General features: G+C 39.5%; 3 protein-coding genes across 3 annotated transcripts; 1 reads left to right on the forward strand and 2 right to left on the reverse strand.

Moving 5' to 3' along the window:
- The first annotated feature begins 313 nt into the window (after window positions 1-313).
- On the forward strand, window positions 314-5,440 carry LOC137781171 (myelin-associated glycoprotein-like). The gene is made up of 10 exons (XM_068569761.1): window positions 314-359; window positions 554-919; window positions 1,009-1,305; window positions 1,603-1,860; window positions 1,947-2,207; window positions 3,155-3,421; window positions 3,519-3,815; window positions 3,920-4,010; window positions 4,211-4,280; window positions 5,156-5,440. The coding sequence occupies exons 1-10, from the start codon at window positions 314-316 to the stop codon at window positions 5,438-5,440; spliced, it is 2,238 nt and encodes a 745-aa protein (XP_068425862.1).
- A 2,161-nt stretch (window positions 5,441-7,601) lies between these two features.
- Window positions 7,602-16,386, reverse strand: si:dkey-24p1.1 (uncharacterized protein LOC556718 homolog). Its single transcript, XM_068570450.1, has 17 exons — window positions 16,317-16,386; window positions 15,398-15,475; window positions 14,894-15,295; window positions 13,982-14,248; window positions 13,174-13,428; window positions 12,675-12,935; window positions 12,275-12,571; window positions 11,562-11,849; window positions 10,620-10,889; window positions 9,846-10,094; window positions 9,587-9,665; window positions 9,446-9,509; window positions 9,206-9,354; window positions 8,938-8,995; window positions 8,306-8,400; window positions 8,138-8,204; window positions 7,602-7,846 (listed from the first exon to the last, which is right to left on the reverse strand). Exons 2-17 carry the CDS (start codon window positions 15,450-15,452, stop codon window positions 7,646-7,648), a joined length of 3,057 nt encoding a protein of 1,018 aa, XP_068426551.1. The 5' UTR covers window positions 15,453-15,475; window positions 16,317-16,386; the 3' UTR covers window positions 7,602-7,645.
- Window positions 16,387-16,804: 418 nt separating this feature from the next.
- Window positions 16,805-17,944, reverse strand: irgq2 (immunity-related GTPase family, q2). The gene has a single exon (XM_068570581.1). The coding sequence runs from the start codon at window positions 17,942-17,944 to the stop codon at window positions 16,805-16,807; it is 1,140 nt and encodes a 379-aa protein (XP_068426682.1).
- Window positions 17,945-18,903: the final 959 nt, after the last annotated feature.

Here is an 18,903-nt window from a genome sequence, read left to right on the forward strand (position 1 = left end):
ACACCAGCAGTCTGACATGACTCAGTGGATTATTACCACTGACCCTTCAATGCTGGTAAAACCTTGATTTGCTTCTTTTTTTCCGTTTCATAAGTCAGGAGTTGTGTATTTACATTTCAAACATGTTGTATTTTTTCAGAGAGTAAAGACGTCGAAGATCAACTAAATATAATTCCTCTCTTAATACAGGACTTAATCTGCTTTACCCTGGCTATTCATTCTGTAGTAGAATCCAAGAAAATCAAAATGAATAAATATCTTGTTATGTCCAGTACTGTACCTCTCTGTAGGATCATCAACTGGACAGGAAAACATGGCAGGTGCTGTAAAGGTTTACCTCATATGCTGTCTACTTCAAGGTAGGGATTCCCACATTTAAATGCTTTTTTGGATGACTTACAAATGTTGAAAATTACTTTCAAATACTGAAAAACATTGTTTCTTTTTGGTGGTTTAGTTTTTCCCTTAATGATGACATTCTTTAGGGGATTTTTACTATGCTACTTCTTGGAATACTTTTTTTCATTATATTGTTGCTATTTCTTCACCTCAGGTATCGTATGCCAACACTGGGCAGCCTTCATGCCCCAGACAGTCGAGGGACTAAGTGGATCCTGTGTGAAGGTGCCCTGCACATTCAGCTTGCTCTCTGGTTGGGACCAACACTTGGATGATTCCTGTGCAGCCATTTGGAAAAGAGGCTGGAGTCGAACGCATGTGTTCGATTCCAGCCTCACCGGAGAACATGCAAGCTTAAACATCCTGCAAGGAAACCTAACCGGCAACCTGCGCGAGAAGGATTGCACCACCGTCTTTGACAACCTGCCGTCGGACCACTACGACCGATATTACTTCAGGCTGCAATGTGACAACGACTTGAAGTACAACTTTCCAACGGGTGTCCTTATCACCACTCAAAGTTTGTGCAATGTCCTGTTGCACTTCCATATTTAAAACCCACATCTTTTGGTGTCTCTCTTGCCATTTACTTGTTGTTTCTCTCCTCAGATTCACTGCCGGAACCTACCATCACTCCATCCAGGCTCGAGGTAGAAGAAGGATCTCCAGTGAGGCTGAACTGCTCGGCTGCAGCCCCGTGCCCCATGCTTCCCCCAGCTCTGACTTGGACCCCCACAATAGGTGACATTGAGGAGAACATAGAAACTAAATCTCTGACGTCTGTTATGAACTTCACCGCGTCTTACCTCCACAATGGACAGAGGTTATCTTGCACTGCTCTCTACAACCGACAGGCTGGCAACAGTGACCTTCTGTATGAAAAAAGATTGACCCTCCGCGTTTTTTGTGAGTAGGTTTTTTTTCTTCTTTTTATACTTTTTCTATCTCATTTATATGATGTAATGTACTGTCATGTAAGAAAGCCTGTGTGTGTGTGTGTGTGGTTGTGTGTCCTTCAGCACAAAATCTGTCATTTTTGGTCTCATATGTGTCTGTTGAATATAAAGCTACAGCCAGCGGCTGGTTAGCTTAGCTTAGCAAGACTTGAAACCATCTAACAGCGAGCTCGCCGTTGTCCAAAGGTAAAATAATCTGTCCACCAGCAAGTTAAGTGCACTAGATTTTCAAAAACGTATCTTCCAGATCCTCCAACTAACACGTCAGTGAGCTACTCCAGTCCTGTGGTAGAGGGCAGCTCGGTGACCTTGACCTGCAACACCAACGCAAATCCAGCCGTGGACAGTTTCACCTGGTACAAAGTAGATGCAGATCAGGTGACAGCAGTGGGTTCGAAGAACCGGCTCTCAACTACGGTCTCGGAAGTGGACAACACATTTTACTGCCAAGTCAGAAACAGTTATGGAAACCAGAACTCATCCACCACTCAGATAGACGTACAATGTAAGTCAAAGTGAATTGGAGACACAACATGTCAATTATTGACAGGCAACATGGACTGAACCCACTCTTGTGTGTCTTTTTTCCAGTTCCTCCCAAGGAAACCACAGTGATCGTCAACGCCAGCGATCCCATACTGGAGGGCAGCTCGGTTTCTCTGCTCTGTCGGACCCGTGCAAACCCGACCGTGACCAACTACACCTGGTACAAAGATGGCGAAGAGGAGAAGGAGCCCGGATCAAGCTTGGTTATAAAAGGTGTCGATCCGAGCCACAGCGGTGACTACCACTGTGTGGCAAAAAACGAGCTGGGAGACGGAATTTCAGCACAGACTCAGCTGGACATTCAGTGTGAGTTGATTATCTACAGTAAAGACATTGATTTACACTGAGACCAAACAACAAAATTGTATGTTTCCAGTTTGTTCATATGCTGAATATAGCTCTACTGTTTATCCAGCTGTGGCCTCCCGGACACTTTCTGAAGCCAAGACTCGGTCGCTGCGCTACACGACAGTGTCTGGCCGGTGGACAGTAACGCATTGTTGCGTTGCATGACAAATCCTCCAAATCCTTTCTATGTCAGTGGTCCATTATGACTGAGCTCCGTTGTGTACATTCATGTGTAGATATTGTGTTTGGTTTCTGTTCCTTATTAAGGTTTCTCTGCATAATTGATAATTTATTTACTTTACTTTTTCTGCTTCTGCTTTCTGCTTTTTCTTCTTCTTTTTTTACTGTAGCAACCACTAATCATTCACCCCGAGTGTATTTGACATCACATCATCATCGGCAGATACAGTTTGCACAGTTCTCCTTTTTGCATATCTTCAAATTTCAATGTTTATCTTATATTATCTTTCTCTTATCCGTGTTGGCTTGTAAATGTAAGTTAATGTTCTCTTAAACAAGTGCAGCGCTGTTTTTGTTGTTGTAACATATGTAAATTTTACCGCACCACGTCTGGTTGTGTTTGTTATATCGTAATTCTGACATCATAACTGATCTTAAAAACACTATATTCTTTCACTCCAAAATGACCCCAAAAAGACTAATGTAAATATGTTTATTATCTCAGTATCATCCTACACTTTTTTTCTGAAAGGTATCCCATTTTGTAACACCAACTTAAGCTACTGTATCAAACCGTGAAATTACAAGTCTTGACAGTCCAAAAACCTGTTTGTGAATAACCCGAAGAAAAACAGAAATGTTGATGATTCATGAAAAAATTATGATGTATTCCGTTTTTAATGAGCAAAAACCTTGGCTGACTAACACAAACACTATCTTTTCAGATCCCCCTAAGAACACCTCAGTGTGCGTTGACCCCTCCGGTCCGGTGCTGGACGGCAGCTCCGTCACTCTGACCTGCGCGACCATCGCCAATCCAGCTGCGGCTAACGTCACCTGGTTCAGAGTGGCTGGAAGAGGAAAGGATGTGATAGGCTACGAGCGATACTTCACTTTCAATGTGACCAAACTCTCGCAGGATCAGTACTACTGCGAAGCTCTGAATGTCCACGGGGCTGAATACTCAGAGCGTACCAGTATTGATGTCACATGTGAGATTTATTCATCTATTGTTCATTTGAAGACTTTATTTTTCTCAATAGGTTTGACCACGCATGCACAAATAGCCAATTGCCTTCTCTGTCTCAGTTGCTCCAGAGATTCTTCTTTCTTCACGCTGCGTCAAGATTTTATCCCTGATCCGATGTACCTGCCACAGCCAGGGGAACCCACCTCCCTCCCTGATTTGGGAATTGGCTGGGGAGGCTGTCAATCACTCTTCCGCCATCCCAATCAAGGAAATTCCCCTTGGGAGTTTTGGTATGAGGAGTGTCATCACCCTGTACGATCTGGACGAAGGCATGCCCTCTCTAGTCTGCCTGAGCATCAACTCGCTGGGTTCCCATAGTTTTGTATTCAACTTGTCCTCCAGCGAAGCCCAGCTAGGTAGAGGAATCCACAGGATGTTGCATGTATACTTGGCTTTTCTTTTGTATAGCTTTGGCTCTTTCTGGTTTTACTGACTGATATGTTGCGTGGGGACTTTTCAGGCCTCCATGCTTTGTCTCTTTTAATCGGCTCTTCGGTGGGAGCCCTGGGGATGCTGCTGGTGTGCGTCACAGTGTTGATATTATTTTGCAGGTGAGAAACATGAGCTAACACCCTTAATGCTTTGCTGTCGACAAGACATTTGGGAAACTGGTTTCAAAATGAGATTTTTTAAGTCAATTTCAGTGGGCAACCATTGCTGCCACAGAAAATAGCTAAATACAAGCGTTAAAAAAAACAAAAGACATGTAAATTACTGCACATAAACTATTGCTTTTTTGTGTTGGTTGTAGGAAAAGGAAAAGAAGCCGTTCACCAAACATGGGATTGGTGGACATTTCCGACCTTTTAGTCTCTAATGGGGTGAGTTTATGTCCTACATTTTAATATTGGTGAAAACATACATTAAAAAAACCTTCTTACATCCGACAAGCAAGCATTGAATTTAAATTAACAGTAAAATATTTAACAAAATAAACCTACAGTTGAATGACAGTTTATTCTCTGTGTCCAGTGAACTGGTCATTCAATTTCATAGTATAGTATACAAAAATAATAATCACAATATTGTGTGGTATGTCATAGGTAATTGTATAGTATGACATAAACCCATAATGAAAGGTTATAGTATGATATTTTCCACAAAATGTAATAGTGTACCTTTACATTTTGCGTAACATATGCAAAAGGTATACGGTATGTATGTATACAGTATGCCATACAAATTAAATGAAAACTTATAGTAGTATGTCATACAAACATATAGTATAGTATGTCATAAAAATAAGCTGTGATGTTTATATCATTAAAATGGAAGAGTATATCATTACAAACAGATAGTAGAGCCATTAAAAGTCAGAGTATTGTATACTATAGATATCCCAACAACATGTTTCAGAAAGATTTTTTTTTACAAATGTCATTAAAACAGCAATATTTTACAGTAGGCCATAAAAACTATCTTAATAGATTTCATAGTATAGCATTGCATAAAGTCAAAGAATGTAATAATCTAGTATGTCATTAAAAGATCCTAATGTAGTACTTCCTAAAGTCACAGTATATTATGCCATAACAGTTTTCATATTATAGCATGCCCAAAAAAAGCCATGCTGTAAAATATAAAACAAAAATGTCATAATCTTAATACGGTATTCCATAATAATATATTCAAATAAATAAACCGCTTTGGTGAGCTTGAATTGATGTCTACTATTACATCTTCTGTTTTCTTGTAGACTAACTCATCAAAAGTGGATGTGATTTATGCGAATAAAGACAGTCAAGAGGATGGAACACTTGCAGAAGATTCTCTTCACTACGTCAATGTGGACTTCGCTAAACTCCAGGCTCTGTCAGAGGGCTCACTTGGGGAAGGGGAGATCAGAGGCCTGGCCTCCAAGACGGCTGAGTATGCCGAGATCCGTGTGCACTCTGGAGGAAGCAATGGAGAAGCCGCAAAGCAAGGAGAGACCTTTGCTGACACCCATTTGGGAAAAGGGGAAAACACTGATGGTCAGTGAATTTATGGTTATGGCTTAACTTTAATGGAAATGATATACGAAACAAAGAATTCTGGACTTCAAATCGCTACAGGTCTTTACCATGTCAGCAGAGCTCGGTCTGCAGCAGTGGAGATAGAAACTGCACTGCAGACAACCTTATTTAACGTGAGTATTGTCACATACTTATAGCGTCAAGCTTTGCTCTCAACTTCTGACACTATAACTCATTTTCTACTGTCTCTTTATGGAAAAATCCAGAGCAAAACCATTAAAAAATGAAAAACATAGGTAGTTAACCCACAATCAACCATAACAGTAAATGTTCCCTCTAAACTGATGACCTTTATTCTTCTACGTCATTCAATACTGTAGAAACATGCTGTCAATTATATTGCATGTATAGGTAAGAGGTCAGTTTGAACTGTCCGACAAATATCCAACGATTCAAGTAGTTGTACGACATCTTTAAAATCCCATAACACAACATTTCTTGCAATGGATTACTAATAGACCGCCTAACTGGGTCGATGAGTGCCATTCTGAGATGACCGACAAACGTCTGAGCTCATAAGAAATACAAAAGGTCTACAGACATCTGCAGAAACTTTCTCAGTATGGCTGCAACAAACGCAGCCAAGCACAAAGGTTTCTTAATTTTATTCATGTTATGCAAGTTTCCAAATTGTGGTTCTTTCTCAGAATACTCCTTGAGTATTAAATACTCCTTGAGTACTATGCAAATGTTGTTAAATGTATTAAAATTGATGTGTGTTATCTAATACTACGAATATGGATACAATCCCGCCGTCCCCAAGAGGCTTAAAAGCTATCGTATGCAAGCATTTTGCTTCTTCTTCTTCAGCCCAACTCAGAAAGGATGAAGGCGCATCATAAAGTAAATTGTAACTTTTTATTTTTGCCAAGGATTTGTTACCCATACTTGGTCATGGAGAATCAGAGCTTTTCTTGCTCCGTTGCACACTTTGGAACCGAGACACAACTTCCATCTCAAGCAAACCGAATCTAAAGTCTTGGAGCCACTCTTCTGTCTGAAGAGAAGTCTATATTACTTTTTTTAAACATTAATTTGTGAATAAGGGCAGCTTTTAATATGTCAAATGACTCAGAACATTCTGAATTCCGACTCAGAACATTCAATTCAATTCAGCATGTTCTGAGTCGGAATTCAGATGCGTTTTAACAACCAGGATGTTGCTACAGGTCCAAATGCATTTATTTTTACTGTTGGTTCTCTTTGCAATGCTTGGAAATGTAACCCTCCAGTTGATGCATCTCTTCTATGTGTAACTAATATTTACTCAATAAAAGATAATGGAAGTAAATTCATCTGTTTATTTTTGTCTGTCTAAATCATGGATCATTACAACCGTGCAAAAGAAGAGCAGGTAAACTCAGTGATGAAAAACAAGGTGGATAAAAACTTTGATGCATGAAGAGGGTTTTTGTAATCGCATCGTAAGCCTCGGAATCAAATCGTGACGGGGCCACGAGAGTCCCACTGTACACCAGAGTGTATAACGTTTAACCACTAATCTGAAGTCACCCAAAAAAAGTAATTCAAATGAAATACTAATAGTAGGTAGTTATCCCACTATCAACTATAACTGTAAATGTATGACCTTTATACTTGTGTGTGATTCTGAAAAATGCTGCCACATTATTCATACCGTAAATTTTGATTGTAACTTTTTATTTATTTAAAACCTTTGTGCAGCGTGAAAGAAGATATTACCAAAGAGCGTGTCACACTTTTTTTATTGACAATTTTTGTATTGGTTTATCTTAAACTACATGAATATATTCAAGCTTGTTTATAAAAGAAGAAGTGATTCTCTCTGCTATTAAGTTGGCAGTTATACAAGAGCTGAATTCAAAGCGTGTTATGAAATGGGGCATTATGTTTGTGGCGCGTTGCTTCAACATGCATATTTTAGAAACAAGCCTCAGTAAAGGAGCTGCTGCACAACATTACAACATGAAAGCCATGTCATCTAGTACTGTTTACAAATGTCATAGTAATATCAATACACTTTACAAATATGTTACAATTCAGGCGTTCGAACACATTTTTTTCTTCTTTTTTTATATTCATAACTTAGTTTTGGATTAAGCTGAAACATTTGTAAAACATCAGAGTAGAGTGATATAAACCCTTCTTTCACAATTGGCTGTACCTGTAAAGTAGGATAGGAGTACACTATCTCAAATTTTGACCTCAGAGTACAATGTCTCATCTTCATCCTCACTGTTGAAGTCTCTGCCGACTTGCTGATGTCCAGGCTTCGCCTTGAAGCTCACGTGTGAATAATTGAGCTGTACATCATCCTCACTGCTGTCTGTGTCATAGTTCATTGGCGCTCTGGCTGCGCCGCCGTTCTCGTAGTCCTGAAGCCTTTCGTCATACTAGGAGAACAACAGAGATTGTCACCAGATCACTTGTGTCAGAACTTCTGACAGTATCTGGATAAAAAAACATATCAACACACATTTAATGTTTGTGAGAACTGGAAGATGTATTCTTTGTAAGTAGTTTTGCTTGTAACAGGGAATTCATTAAATTGAAATGGTAAACACCTTCTTTATATACAGGACATACTTCTTCTTTTCTCAAAAAAAAAAAGTCAACACTCAATATGATTTCAACATTATTGCCATGATAACGCATGAAAAGGATTTGTTGCACAGCTTTCTGACCTCATTAGATGGCTTTTGCTTGGACACCTTAGCATACACATCTTCTTCCGCCTTCGCCCCTTTGGCACTAGAACAACACATACCATCATTTTACATATCACATGTATATTTATCATGTGATTGTTGTTTTTGTCATTGTGTCATAAATAAAAAAAAACATAATCTCACTTTTGCTTATTTCCAAATTGTAAAGAAGCATAGTTGAGAGAATCATCCTGTGTGTGTCCACCATGCTGTGTGATTATTCGTTGTGCAGGAAGACCCTGAGCAGAGACGGACAGAAGATGTCAGTGAATGTACTTTAACCAATGAATCGGTTAATTCAAGCCTCGAACAAGAAGCTGTCGGTCCTCTGGTCATTCATTGCTCCACAATACTGAATACTGAAGGATTGCTATTCTAAAAAAAACACGAGGACAGAGCATCAGCACAGCGGGCAAAGCAACAGCTTGTGATTGAAAGACACATCCGGCTCTACAATACAGCCACACAAACGCTGAAGGCCAATGCGGATGTTTGTGTGGTGGTTTTACAAACACTAATATTTCTGTTGACTGAAAAAAAGTTACAGAAAGTGTTTAAAAAAATGTCAAATGCAGTGCGCTAAAAAAAAGTCACAACATTAAGACATCACCAGTTTCTTTTCCTCAGACTTAAAAAAAAGCTCCTCTTAGAACCATAAAGCTAAGTAGTAGATTTCCCAGTAGTAAAGAACAATATACTGTACTTTTTAAATTGTGATTTTTAGGCGCAACTGCTTTCAAGTATTGCTGTTGTAGAGCTTGAATTGCGTGACTCACTTGTTGTCCGGAGGGCAGATTCACAGTACAGTACACACTGTGGATGTTGGACGCAGGCCTGTAGGACGACAATGGCGAGAGGAATAAAAACATGCATACTCAGTGGCCGACTATATTAAAATGACCGGGAAGGCCGTCATTGTGCCGCTTGTGTCTGAAGGTCCTTAAATGGACGCTTTGACTCCAGCATGAGCAGCAGCATCCAACTCTCTGTCCTACAGAGTGGGCCTTGTCCTGGCGGGCCCAGTGTGTGCGGCTGCTGTCTTACGTGCTGTCTGGTCGAGGTCGGCATCGTTGGACGTTTGGTGGACGGTGCGGCTGGTCTGGCAAGAGGTCATCTCTGCTCCTGAAGGGCTCTGCCGTATCGGGGTTGTTCATCATCCTCCTCCTCCTCCAGGCGCTGCTCCACCACCCTGTCTGGTTTACACAGACACACAAACGGAGAGGGTTATTTTGTCTGGATCCGTTTGATGACAAAGTAGAAAAACTTACACAAATAAGTCATCACCAGGAAACCAAAACAGGGTGGTTTGTTCGGAGTTCCTTGTTGACCTGATTTCTTCCTCTTGTGTCTGAAAACATAAAAGGGATATGATAGCGACTGTATACACCAAATCCTCTCTGAAATGTATTTGTTTTCCTACTTTACCTGCAGACAACGACAATCAACAAAATGACGGCCAGAATAATAACAAAAAAGATGATGAACAGGGTCTTCATCACGCTTCCTGGGATTAAAAGAGACAGAGCATCCAGTATGTGAGAAAAATACGTGTAGTTTCAAATGGCTGAGCTTGAATGAGAGGAAAGAAAATGTGTTTTGGAAAGTCTGATTCACAAAACCTCTAACATCTCTAACCCATTTGAGTGCAGAGAAACTTTGATGCATGAAGATGATATTCACTCACGGTCAAACAGATGGACAGGGTCAGACGATATTTTATATATTTCATTTTGTGCAATGCAATAGTAGGCTCCCGGTTGGTCTGAATACACCCTGTGGATCTGATGGTCAGACACCTTTTCCTCCCCTTTGTACCACGAATACTGTGTGACCTCAGGATAGCTCTCACTGCTGCAGCTCAGCGTCAAAGAATCCGTCCCGTCAGGCCACTGATCCTCTGACACTTTTATGATCTTTGCGTCCCTTGGAGCGTCTAGGCAGGGAAATGTAGGATTAAAGGATTTACTCAATGTGCAAGTGTTCAAAGATCATACAGCAACGACAGCACAAATGAAAAGTTAGTCTGAAGTGTGTTGTGTGTAGAATTAGAAAATGTCTTTTTGGCACCCCCTAGTGGTTACATTTAAGAAAGACACTGTGAAAAAGGAACGAACCGCCCACACACTGTTTGATATGCCACGAGGAAAGATGCTAGAACTTCAAATGTACATAATATTTTAAATTCTCAATGAAGCTGCCACTTTCTCGTAGGATTAAATCCTCCGTGAACAGACACTTCATCTTTTGCCCATACTAGTGCGTTTTGTATGAAACTTAAATTGAAATGGTTGTGCGTCATCTTTCTTTCTGTATCTAAGTCTGAGGGTTTTATAACATCTAATCTAATCTCATTTAAATCAGTAAATTATCTCATTACTCTCAGCCCAATCTGTATTCACAATATACATGCTCTGTCGTATTTCCGAGCGTGCCACCCAGAATGCGTCAGTCTACTCACAGTTGACGTTAACCTCCGTTTGCTGTGAGTTTCCAGTTCCAATGTCATTGCTGGCTTCACAGCTGTACTGTCCGCGGTCCGAAGGACGAACAGACTTCAGAATGAAGGTTTCCGTCTTCTGGAGGATTTCATTCTTTCCATCAGTCATCTTCATCCAGGTGACGGAGGTCACTCGTGGGTTGGACCGGGCGCTGCAAACTAGAGTCAGCATCTTGTTCTCATCCACAGTAAAGGCAGGGGAAGCTTTTACGGTCACGTCTTTGGGACAATCTGCATTTACCAAAAAACATCGGGAAAAAACAGAGACATAATCAGAACCATTAACACATACATTTCACAACTAACTATTAAAGAGAATATGCTAAACTGTTGTCATAATAATTCCATAATATACATTTTAATTTAGTCATTGACGTGTACAATTGCCTCACAACTTTGAGAGAAGTTGATATGAATTATAAATGCAGGACTTCAAGTATTGCTAATACTTGCTAATTACTTCAATCTAGTAAAGATGAATACGTCAATGTGTATATTTTACAAAGTGGTGTCTTCTGATACCTCTTATATGTAATGCACAAACTATGGCCTCAAAAACTTCAACATTTTACTAAGCAGTATAGTCTTAGCGGGAAAATACAATTCACGTTTCAGAAGTAAAAGCGTTAGTATTTTATTGTATAATGTCTAGTTTCAACTACTTTATATACTGTTGCAATTGTGTATGTTATTTTCTCATTAAATATGTTTTGTATGAAATTTAAAAAAAAAAGAAAATTAGTTAATTTCTGATGGAAAGAAAAGATAATAAAAATCTACTTTTGCCATTTAAAATCAAGTTTTGTTTTTCGTACTGAATCTAAATAACTATAACTTAATGGAAAGATTTTGGTTCTGATGATTTGTTTGATCAGCAAAAAGACAAAGCACCGCTGTACTCACATTCCACCACCAACTTCTGCTCTTCGATCTTTGAGCCTTCACTGTTGGAGGCGTCACAGGTGTAAGAGCCTGCGTCGGTTGAAGTTACATTAAAGGAATATTTTAAAATGTTCCGGGACCCATCATCACGGTGAGTGAAAAGTAATTTTGGAGAATGAGGATTTGACTCAGAAGTCTGTTTCAAAGTGAGCGTTGAAAATGGGTAGCTTTCAACAGTGCATCTGATGGTGATGAGCTGACCTTCCCTGACCTCAGTGTCCATAGACAGCATGAGGTTGGTGGGAGCGTCTGCAGACAGAAGAATGGTTTTCAGGAGGAATCATTCAGTGTTTCACATGATAATTTATCAGCAGTCCCTGAGGAGGTCAACTTATTTCTGAAGAGCACTGAAGAATTTTACATTTCAGGTGATGCATTCACGTCAGTCTGTTAAATACAAAGCCTCAACTGCTGGAAATATAGCGTAGCTCAGCACAAAGACAGGAAACAGATTGCTCTGTCCAAAGGTAACAAACACCAGCATCTCTAAAGTTCACTAATCAACAACTTATATCTGTTTAGTGTTTGTATTTGTATAAATAGCAACTGCTCGCCATAAAAGGTGGTTCTGTTGTTCCGCCACTGAAATAATCTAACTTGATGTAATAAAGAAAAAATAATATATATATATATTAAATATCACAGAATATAGTCAGCATCACACGATTACTTACAGATTACTTCTATGCACATTGGCTCATTATCCTTCACTGTGTTGATGAGGTTGGTTGCACTGCACCTGTAACATGCTTTGTCTGCTCTTTTTACTGGGTACAAGTGGAGTTCTTTGTTCATAGTTATCTTGGATGTCCACTGTGAGGAGTTGGCCTGTTTGTTGGAGTTGTCTCGGTACCAGGTGAATTGATGCGGAGCAGGATTGGCCTCAGTGTTACAATAGAACGTAAGAGAGTTATTAACTCTCACACTTTTATCCTTTGCACTGACGGTAATGGTTGTCTTCCTCGGGCCGTCTGGAAGAAAGAACTAACTGTTAGCGTTGCTTTCTATGATGGTAAAGCATGTGGATCATTAACTCTCTGACATACATGCAGCTCACAGAGCTGTGACACTTACATTCAACTTCAATTTTAAATGCCGTTGAGGATGCAGTTCCCACAGAGTTGCTGGCGCTACACTTGTAGAGGCCCCTGTCCTCAGGCTTAACTGTCTGAACAACATACTTCTCTGAGTGGTGCTGATGAACTTTTCTCTCATCTTTAAACCAAGTGTAGGAGTGAGGTTTGGGGTTGCTTCTCTTCACCTTACACGTCAAAGTCATTTCATTTCCCTCTCTAACTACAGAAGCAACTGACCTCACCTCAACTTCTGGTACATCTGAAACAGAAGGTTGTTCATTATTATTTCTTCAGGCTGATCCACAATTATAATCATCTTACATTTCTGTAGTGTACATCAAATTAATAATTAGCAGTCAACATTTTAAGTTTTTTTTTCTCCTTTTAAATGCTGGAGCAAAATGTCCAAAAAAGTACAGTAGAAGAGTTCAAACTACTGAGAATCACAAACGCAAGGAATTAAGGTAATATAAGGAGAACTTTAAGGAAATACTCACATATAACAATGATATTGACTTTATTAGATGTTGTTGTTCCTTGTTTGTTGTTAGCTTCACAATAGTATTCTCCCCCTTCTGACTCTTTAATTGAGTTAATTTTCCATACTGCCCCTCTTCCGATTACTTCCTGTCTCTTGTTGACCCATGTATAGTTGGGCTCTGGATGTCCATTGGCGGAGCAGTTAAGAGTCACAGATTGTTTTTCCACAACGGTGTTTTGGCTTATGTTAGCCAATACGCCTTTGGGAGCATCTGTGTAAACAAATTCACTACAAGTCATGATAAAGTAACACACAACACATAGCAAGCTTGAGTGGATTGTTTCCAAAAATTAAATATGATTAACAATAGAGCTAAAGAAACTATTGATTAAGTACAGAATGTAAAGATGCATGCAAGTGCAATCAGCTGATCCAAACTGTACTTAATTTTTTAATTAATGTTAGTATTATTACTGATAACCACAAGACAGTAATTCTGCTCGCTCATTCTTTTCCTTAAAGAAGGAGCGTTTAAAAGTAGCACATGCACTTAAGCCAAAGCACAAAAGTATTAGCATCAAAATGTATATAAAGTACAAAAAGCAGTCAATGTGGGAAATGGTCAATTTCAGAATATGCATTTTATGTTCAATCTAATTGAATGAAGCATTAATATGTACATCACTTAAATATCGTAGCTGGTAAAGGTGGGGCTTTTTTAATTTTATTATATATTCCATTGGGTTACTTGAGAGTTTCACCAAGGGATCGATAAAGTCTTATCTAAGTAACTGTTCATCTCTGGTTGACATAAACAGACTTACACTCGACAGTTAAACTGATATTCCGACTCAAATATTTGTCATTTGTCTGGCATGAAAACTCCCTCCCATGATCATTCCAGTTGACCGTAAGACTGACTGTGGTGCTTTTCACTCTTCCATTATTTGGCAGAGGCTTTGAGAGCGAAGTTGTCAAATTTCCAATTCGTGGGTTTGAAGGACACGACTCTGAAGTGGAGCATGTGAGTGTTACTGTGCCAGATTCGTGTACGACAGGTGGTTTCTCAAAAGTGATCGGGCATAGGTTTTCTGAAAATATATAGATGAGACAATATTAGCAGAACATGTCACGGTGAATATACATTACCAGTATTAGTAAACTATGATTCAGTACAAATACATATTTTAAACAGAATATCCTATTTTTCAGTCTTTAACACTGATTTTGCCTGTAGATGCATGTATCATTAATTACTGACTGAACTACTGAGGCTGATAAACATGCAGAGTGTAGCTTCAGTAAAAATGTCTGTAGAGTCATACATTATGTCAAAACTAATGTAGTCAAATTACCAGTTTCAAAGTTCAAGTTAAAGCTGGAAACAAATGATATGTTTTGTATTCTTTCCTAGTATGTGACTGAAAAGAAAAGTCCAAATATTCTACAAAATTACAATAATATACATCTAGTTATTATGAGATAATTAGCCTCATATGTAGGTTGTTGTAGTAGTTGGGTCCGATAACTTAATTTTGTGTGTAATAATCAGACATTACAGTCAATTAATTACTAAAAGGGGAGTATCCTTGACTCAATTTTTATTATTTATCATATTACTAATTCTTATCTCAACCAATCCGATTCTTTCTGCCTCCATTCCAGCTCATCTTTCAATATTTGCACAACTCATTTTTTGTTATGTTCTGAAAATATCTTTCAGTATTCTGTATTACCTTTAACTTCGAGCTTCACCACTGGTTTGGTCATCCACTTTTCTTTTCCAACAAATCTGAAAGCATAGTCTCCGTTGTCATTTTTTTTTAGGTTGCAGATTAAAATACTGCACTTTTTTCGGGTTGCAAGAGAACTGTTCCAACTGGAAGGTGAAGAGCCGATATATTTCACTCTGTCTGCAAAATCCTCACTGACGGGACGTTCTGTAACATCAGTGCTGTAAATGACAGTCCCTGTCAAAACTTCATGATTCCATTCTCCATTCTTTATCCAAAACCAGTATGCACCATCAGTATCAACGTTGTAAGTGACTGTGCATTGGATTTCAATGCAGGACCCCTCTGTAGCTGTCAGGGGCGTGCTATCCAGTGTGAAGAAGATTGATGTGTCACAATAAATATCTGTGATCGTGAAAACAGTCATATTGTAAGTGACTTATTTTATTTAATGCAAATATTGTTCACATATATATTGTTATCACAGTGGAGTAATACAATTCCTACTTTTTGTTATAGCCAGAAATACCAACCACCCGACTGTCTGAGCATTCATTTTCATTTTTGTTCACAACATGTTGATATCTGAAACACAAAAACAAAATATAGAAGTTTGTGTACATTATTGTATGCATCATAACACCATAGAACTGCTTCTTCTGCTTTCTTCTTCTTTTTTTTTTTACTAGGGTTTTAGTTATTTTAATCAATGCAAATCAGTTACTGTCAAGATTTTTCTTCTTCCTCTTTTTTCATTTTTTTCTTCAATTTCCAAGTGGTTTTCTTTCTCAATCTTCTTGTTGGGAATTCTCTAGCAGTGCAAACAACAATTTGCAGAATGTCATTAAGTTTGAGAAAGAAGGAAAATAAAGATATTGGGCAAAAGTATTAAGGCTCCAAGTGTAATTACTGTGCGGAGCCCAAACATGACATTTTAATAAGGCTTCAGGTTTCAGGTTTAATTTATGTTTTCTTTAATACCTAAAATAGGACTTAGAGAAACATCAATTTTATTTGATATCAACTGTTTGTTTAAATCACTTTTGTTATACTCCATCAGCCATACATTTAAAGAAGATATACAAAACATTTACACCTACGATGCATATATTTCAGAAATTATGTAATTTACCACCTCAAACTTGAATCGTATTGACAAAAATGTAAATGGTGTTTTAAAGGCTTCATATACAGTAAATACATCAATTACAAATGTCACCGTTTTCTCGTGCCGACAACAAAAATATTTTTTTGCTGGAGAAAGTTCAATCTAAATCACTGATAACGTAATACATTTTTCATTCAATGAAAAAACAACCTTAGAAATTAAAACTCAACTCTCTCTAGATTGAAAAAAAAAACCTTTATATTACTTTTTGCAGAAAAAAATATGAATATAAAGAAATAAAATTAAGCTTATTCTTACCTCAGATGATCCACTTAAATCAGTCTGTAGCACACACCATCCCCCCTGAAGTAAGAATAAGAAAACAAATGTTTTACAGTTGACCTAATATCTTGTAAAATGAGCATGCCCCATCATGCGAGCCAGAGAACACCTGTATGTTGTACTGATGACAGTGTTGCAGTATTTTCTCCTTACACTTGCCTTCTGCATGCATCTTCCTCCCACTTCCTCTATTTAATGCTTGTGTTAGTAGTGAAAGCCACTGTTCAGGGAGGGCCAACTCTATTACAGGCATTGAGCAGCACTGACAGTATTTGACATCTATTTGCAGGTTGCATGCTTACACAATACATTTCAGTGTCTTTTAGTACTGCAAGCTCATCAAAAAGAGTAAAAACGTTTTCTCAAGTACTCAGTAATACGGTGTTTTTCATATTACAAAACATCAAAATCAAGTGAAATCACACAAACAGGAAACCCTCCACAAAGACAAAAACACTTTGACTTCACTTCCCCTCCCCAAGAGCAGCAGCCACAATCTTGCCGCCATCGGCCGCCATTTCCTCGATGGCACCGCCCAACGCTTGCAGCATGGCAGTGAAGGAGCGACTGGCTGAGCGGGCGTGCCGGGGCATCGCCATCTCCACCAACTTTGGAGAAACCGTGCCCAAGTCCTTTTCTGCCGCCGCCAGGCGCTTTTTCACTTCACCTTTAGTGACCTCCACTGACAGAGCACAGGTCCGCAGCGCTTTGAGTCCTGTGGGTTCCATTCCTCGCTGTCGGGCCAGTCGCTCGACAGATTCATCGTCCAGACACAGAGATAATTGTGCTTTGCTTATAATCCGCAGCGCTACGCTACAGTCCACCATGGAGGCCACAAAGGGAACGGGGATAGCTGACACCCCACCAGATAGCGAGGCTGCTGCCCATACGAGTGCTTGGAACGCCTCCTTTTTCTGAGTGATCAGGGTGGAGGTCAGCGTCGGCAGAGCCAGGAGAAGTGCGTGGGCTCGGATCTCTGGAAGCTCTCTTCCCATGTCCTCCAACAGGCCGGGGAAGTCAAACTTCTCCAAGGTGGAGGGTCGCACCAGGTAGACTTTCGGCAGTGCCACACCCTGTGATGTCAGCACTTCTAAACTGGCTTTCCTTGTTTCTTCTAGGGTTTTTTCTGTGCCTTTTGCTGCAGCAAAGAGAATAAAGTACACTGTTTGTCGCTGTTGTGACCGTGCCTCGAGGAACACCTCCACAGTGTTGGGCTGGGGCGGCTGGCTGAATGTCATGAAGACGGCGTTGTAGCGGGCGAACTTAACTCGGTCCATGTATCCCTCGGGTTCAAATGGAGAGGTGGATGGGGCAGGCGGCAGATCCCACAGGCGAAAGTCAGAGTGTTTAGGGTCTGGGTAGCTGGCCATCTCCTCTGGGGCAACAGGGGATTGAGACGGAGCTGCTCCATCGTCCCCAGCGCTGAGGCCACGTAGGGAGTTGATGAAGGTGGCCTTTTCATCCCCACGGTCCCCAATCACAGCTAAGTTGATCCTGCTGATCAGGAGATCTTCCACTGCATCTTTGACATCTGATAACTTGTTGTGCTCTATGGACTCTTTGAGCGTCTCAAGGAGGTTCAGGCTTCTGAAAACATCAGCCATTTCTGTGGAAAGACAGAATGCAGCGTTAATATGCTGTAACACGCACCAAAAAGATCCTATGAGTAGGATATCTGCAAACAAAGCATTAGCACTGATCTACTTTACCACACTGGTAAGTGTAGACATATCAATAAAATAGATAACGTGGCAGCTTTTCAAATGTAACAACTATTAAAGCTGATAATATTACTGGTGTAACTTGAAACCTGCTTATTCACCACTGGTGGGCATTTTATTTAAATAAGAAACAATATGAAAGACACACACTCCTTGTCCAATAGAATGCGTTCTCGATCAAATAAATATCTAACAGAATTAAAACAGATAGATGTGCACACCAAGCACCTGCCATGATAAGTACTTTTATTGCCAGACTTTTTATTCTTTTATTGTTTTAATTTTAAAACATGTTGAAACTTAAATTTGTTTTGAACAGTCCATTAATAAAAGCAAATATCACAATCCATTTAAAAATCATAAGGTGAAGTGTTAAAAATGCATTGCCGTCAGTTATCACCGTGACTATTTTTACAGTACAGAATTGCTAATGTTTAAAGCAATCAAACGCAATTTTTTTTTGGCAATGCAAAGTTTTCATTCAACACGATACTGCACATGCTCACCGGCAGACCTGGAGGAGACGCAGCCCTGTGGTTGAAGTATTTGTTCTCAGTTGTCAAATGCTGATCCTTCAGCGGCTCCGAACCACCAGCCGGGTCAGGTTGATCTATTTAAAGGCGCCCGTAAAGCTCGTGGAACATTATAATCCCATTAGCTCAGCCTTAATCCAAAACCACATAAAGCACATTCATGCACACTGCGTGTAAATGTAAAGCTCCACAAGAAGGCACACACATTCATGAGCACATAAATGAAGATACAAGCATAATGATGCGAGATTATCATTTGTTTTTAATTTCATCAAAGCTCACTCTATTGTTATTACAGGTCAAACATTT

The sequence above is a fragment of the Clinocottus analis genome, unplaced genomic scaffold (genome assembly GCF_023055335.1).
Source record: "Clinocottus analis isolate CAN_PGR_092001 unplaced genomic scaffold, fCliAna1.0.p SCAF_9, whole genome shotgun sequence".
Lineage (NCBI taxonomy): Eukaryota > Metazoa > Chordata > Actinopteri > Perciformes > Cottidae > Clinocottus > Clinocottus analis.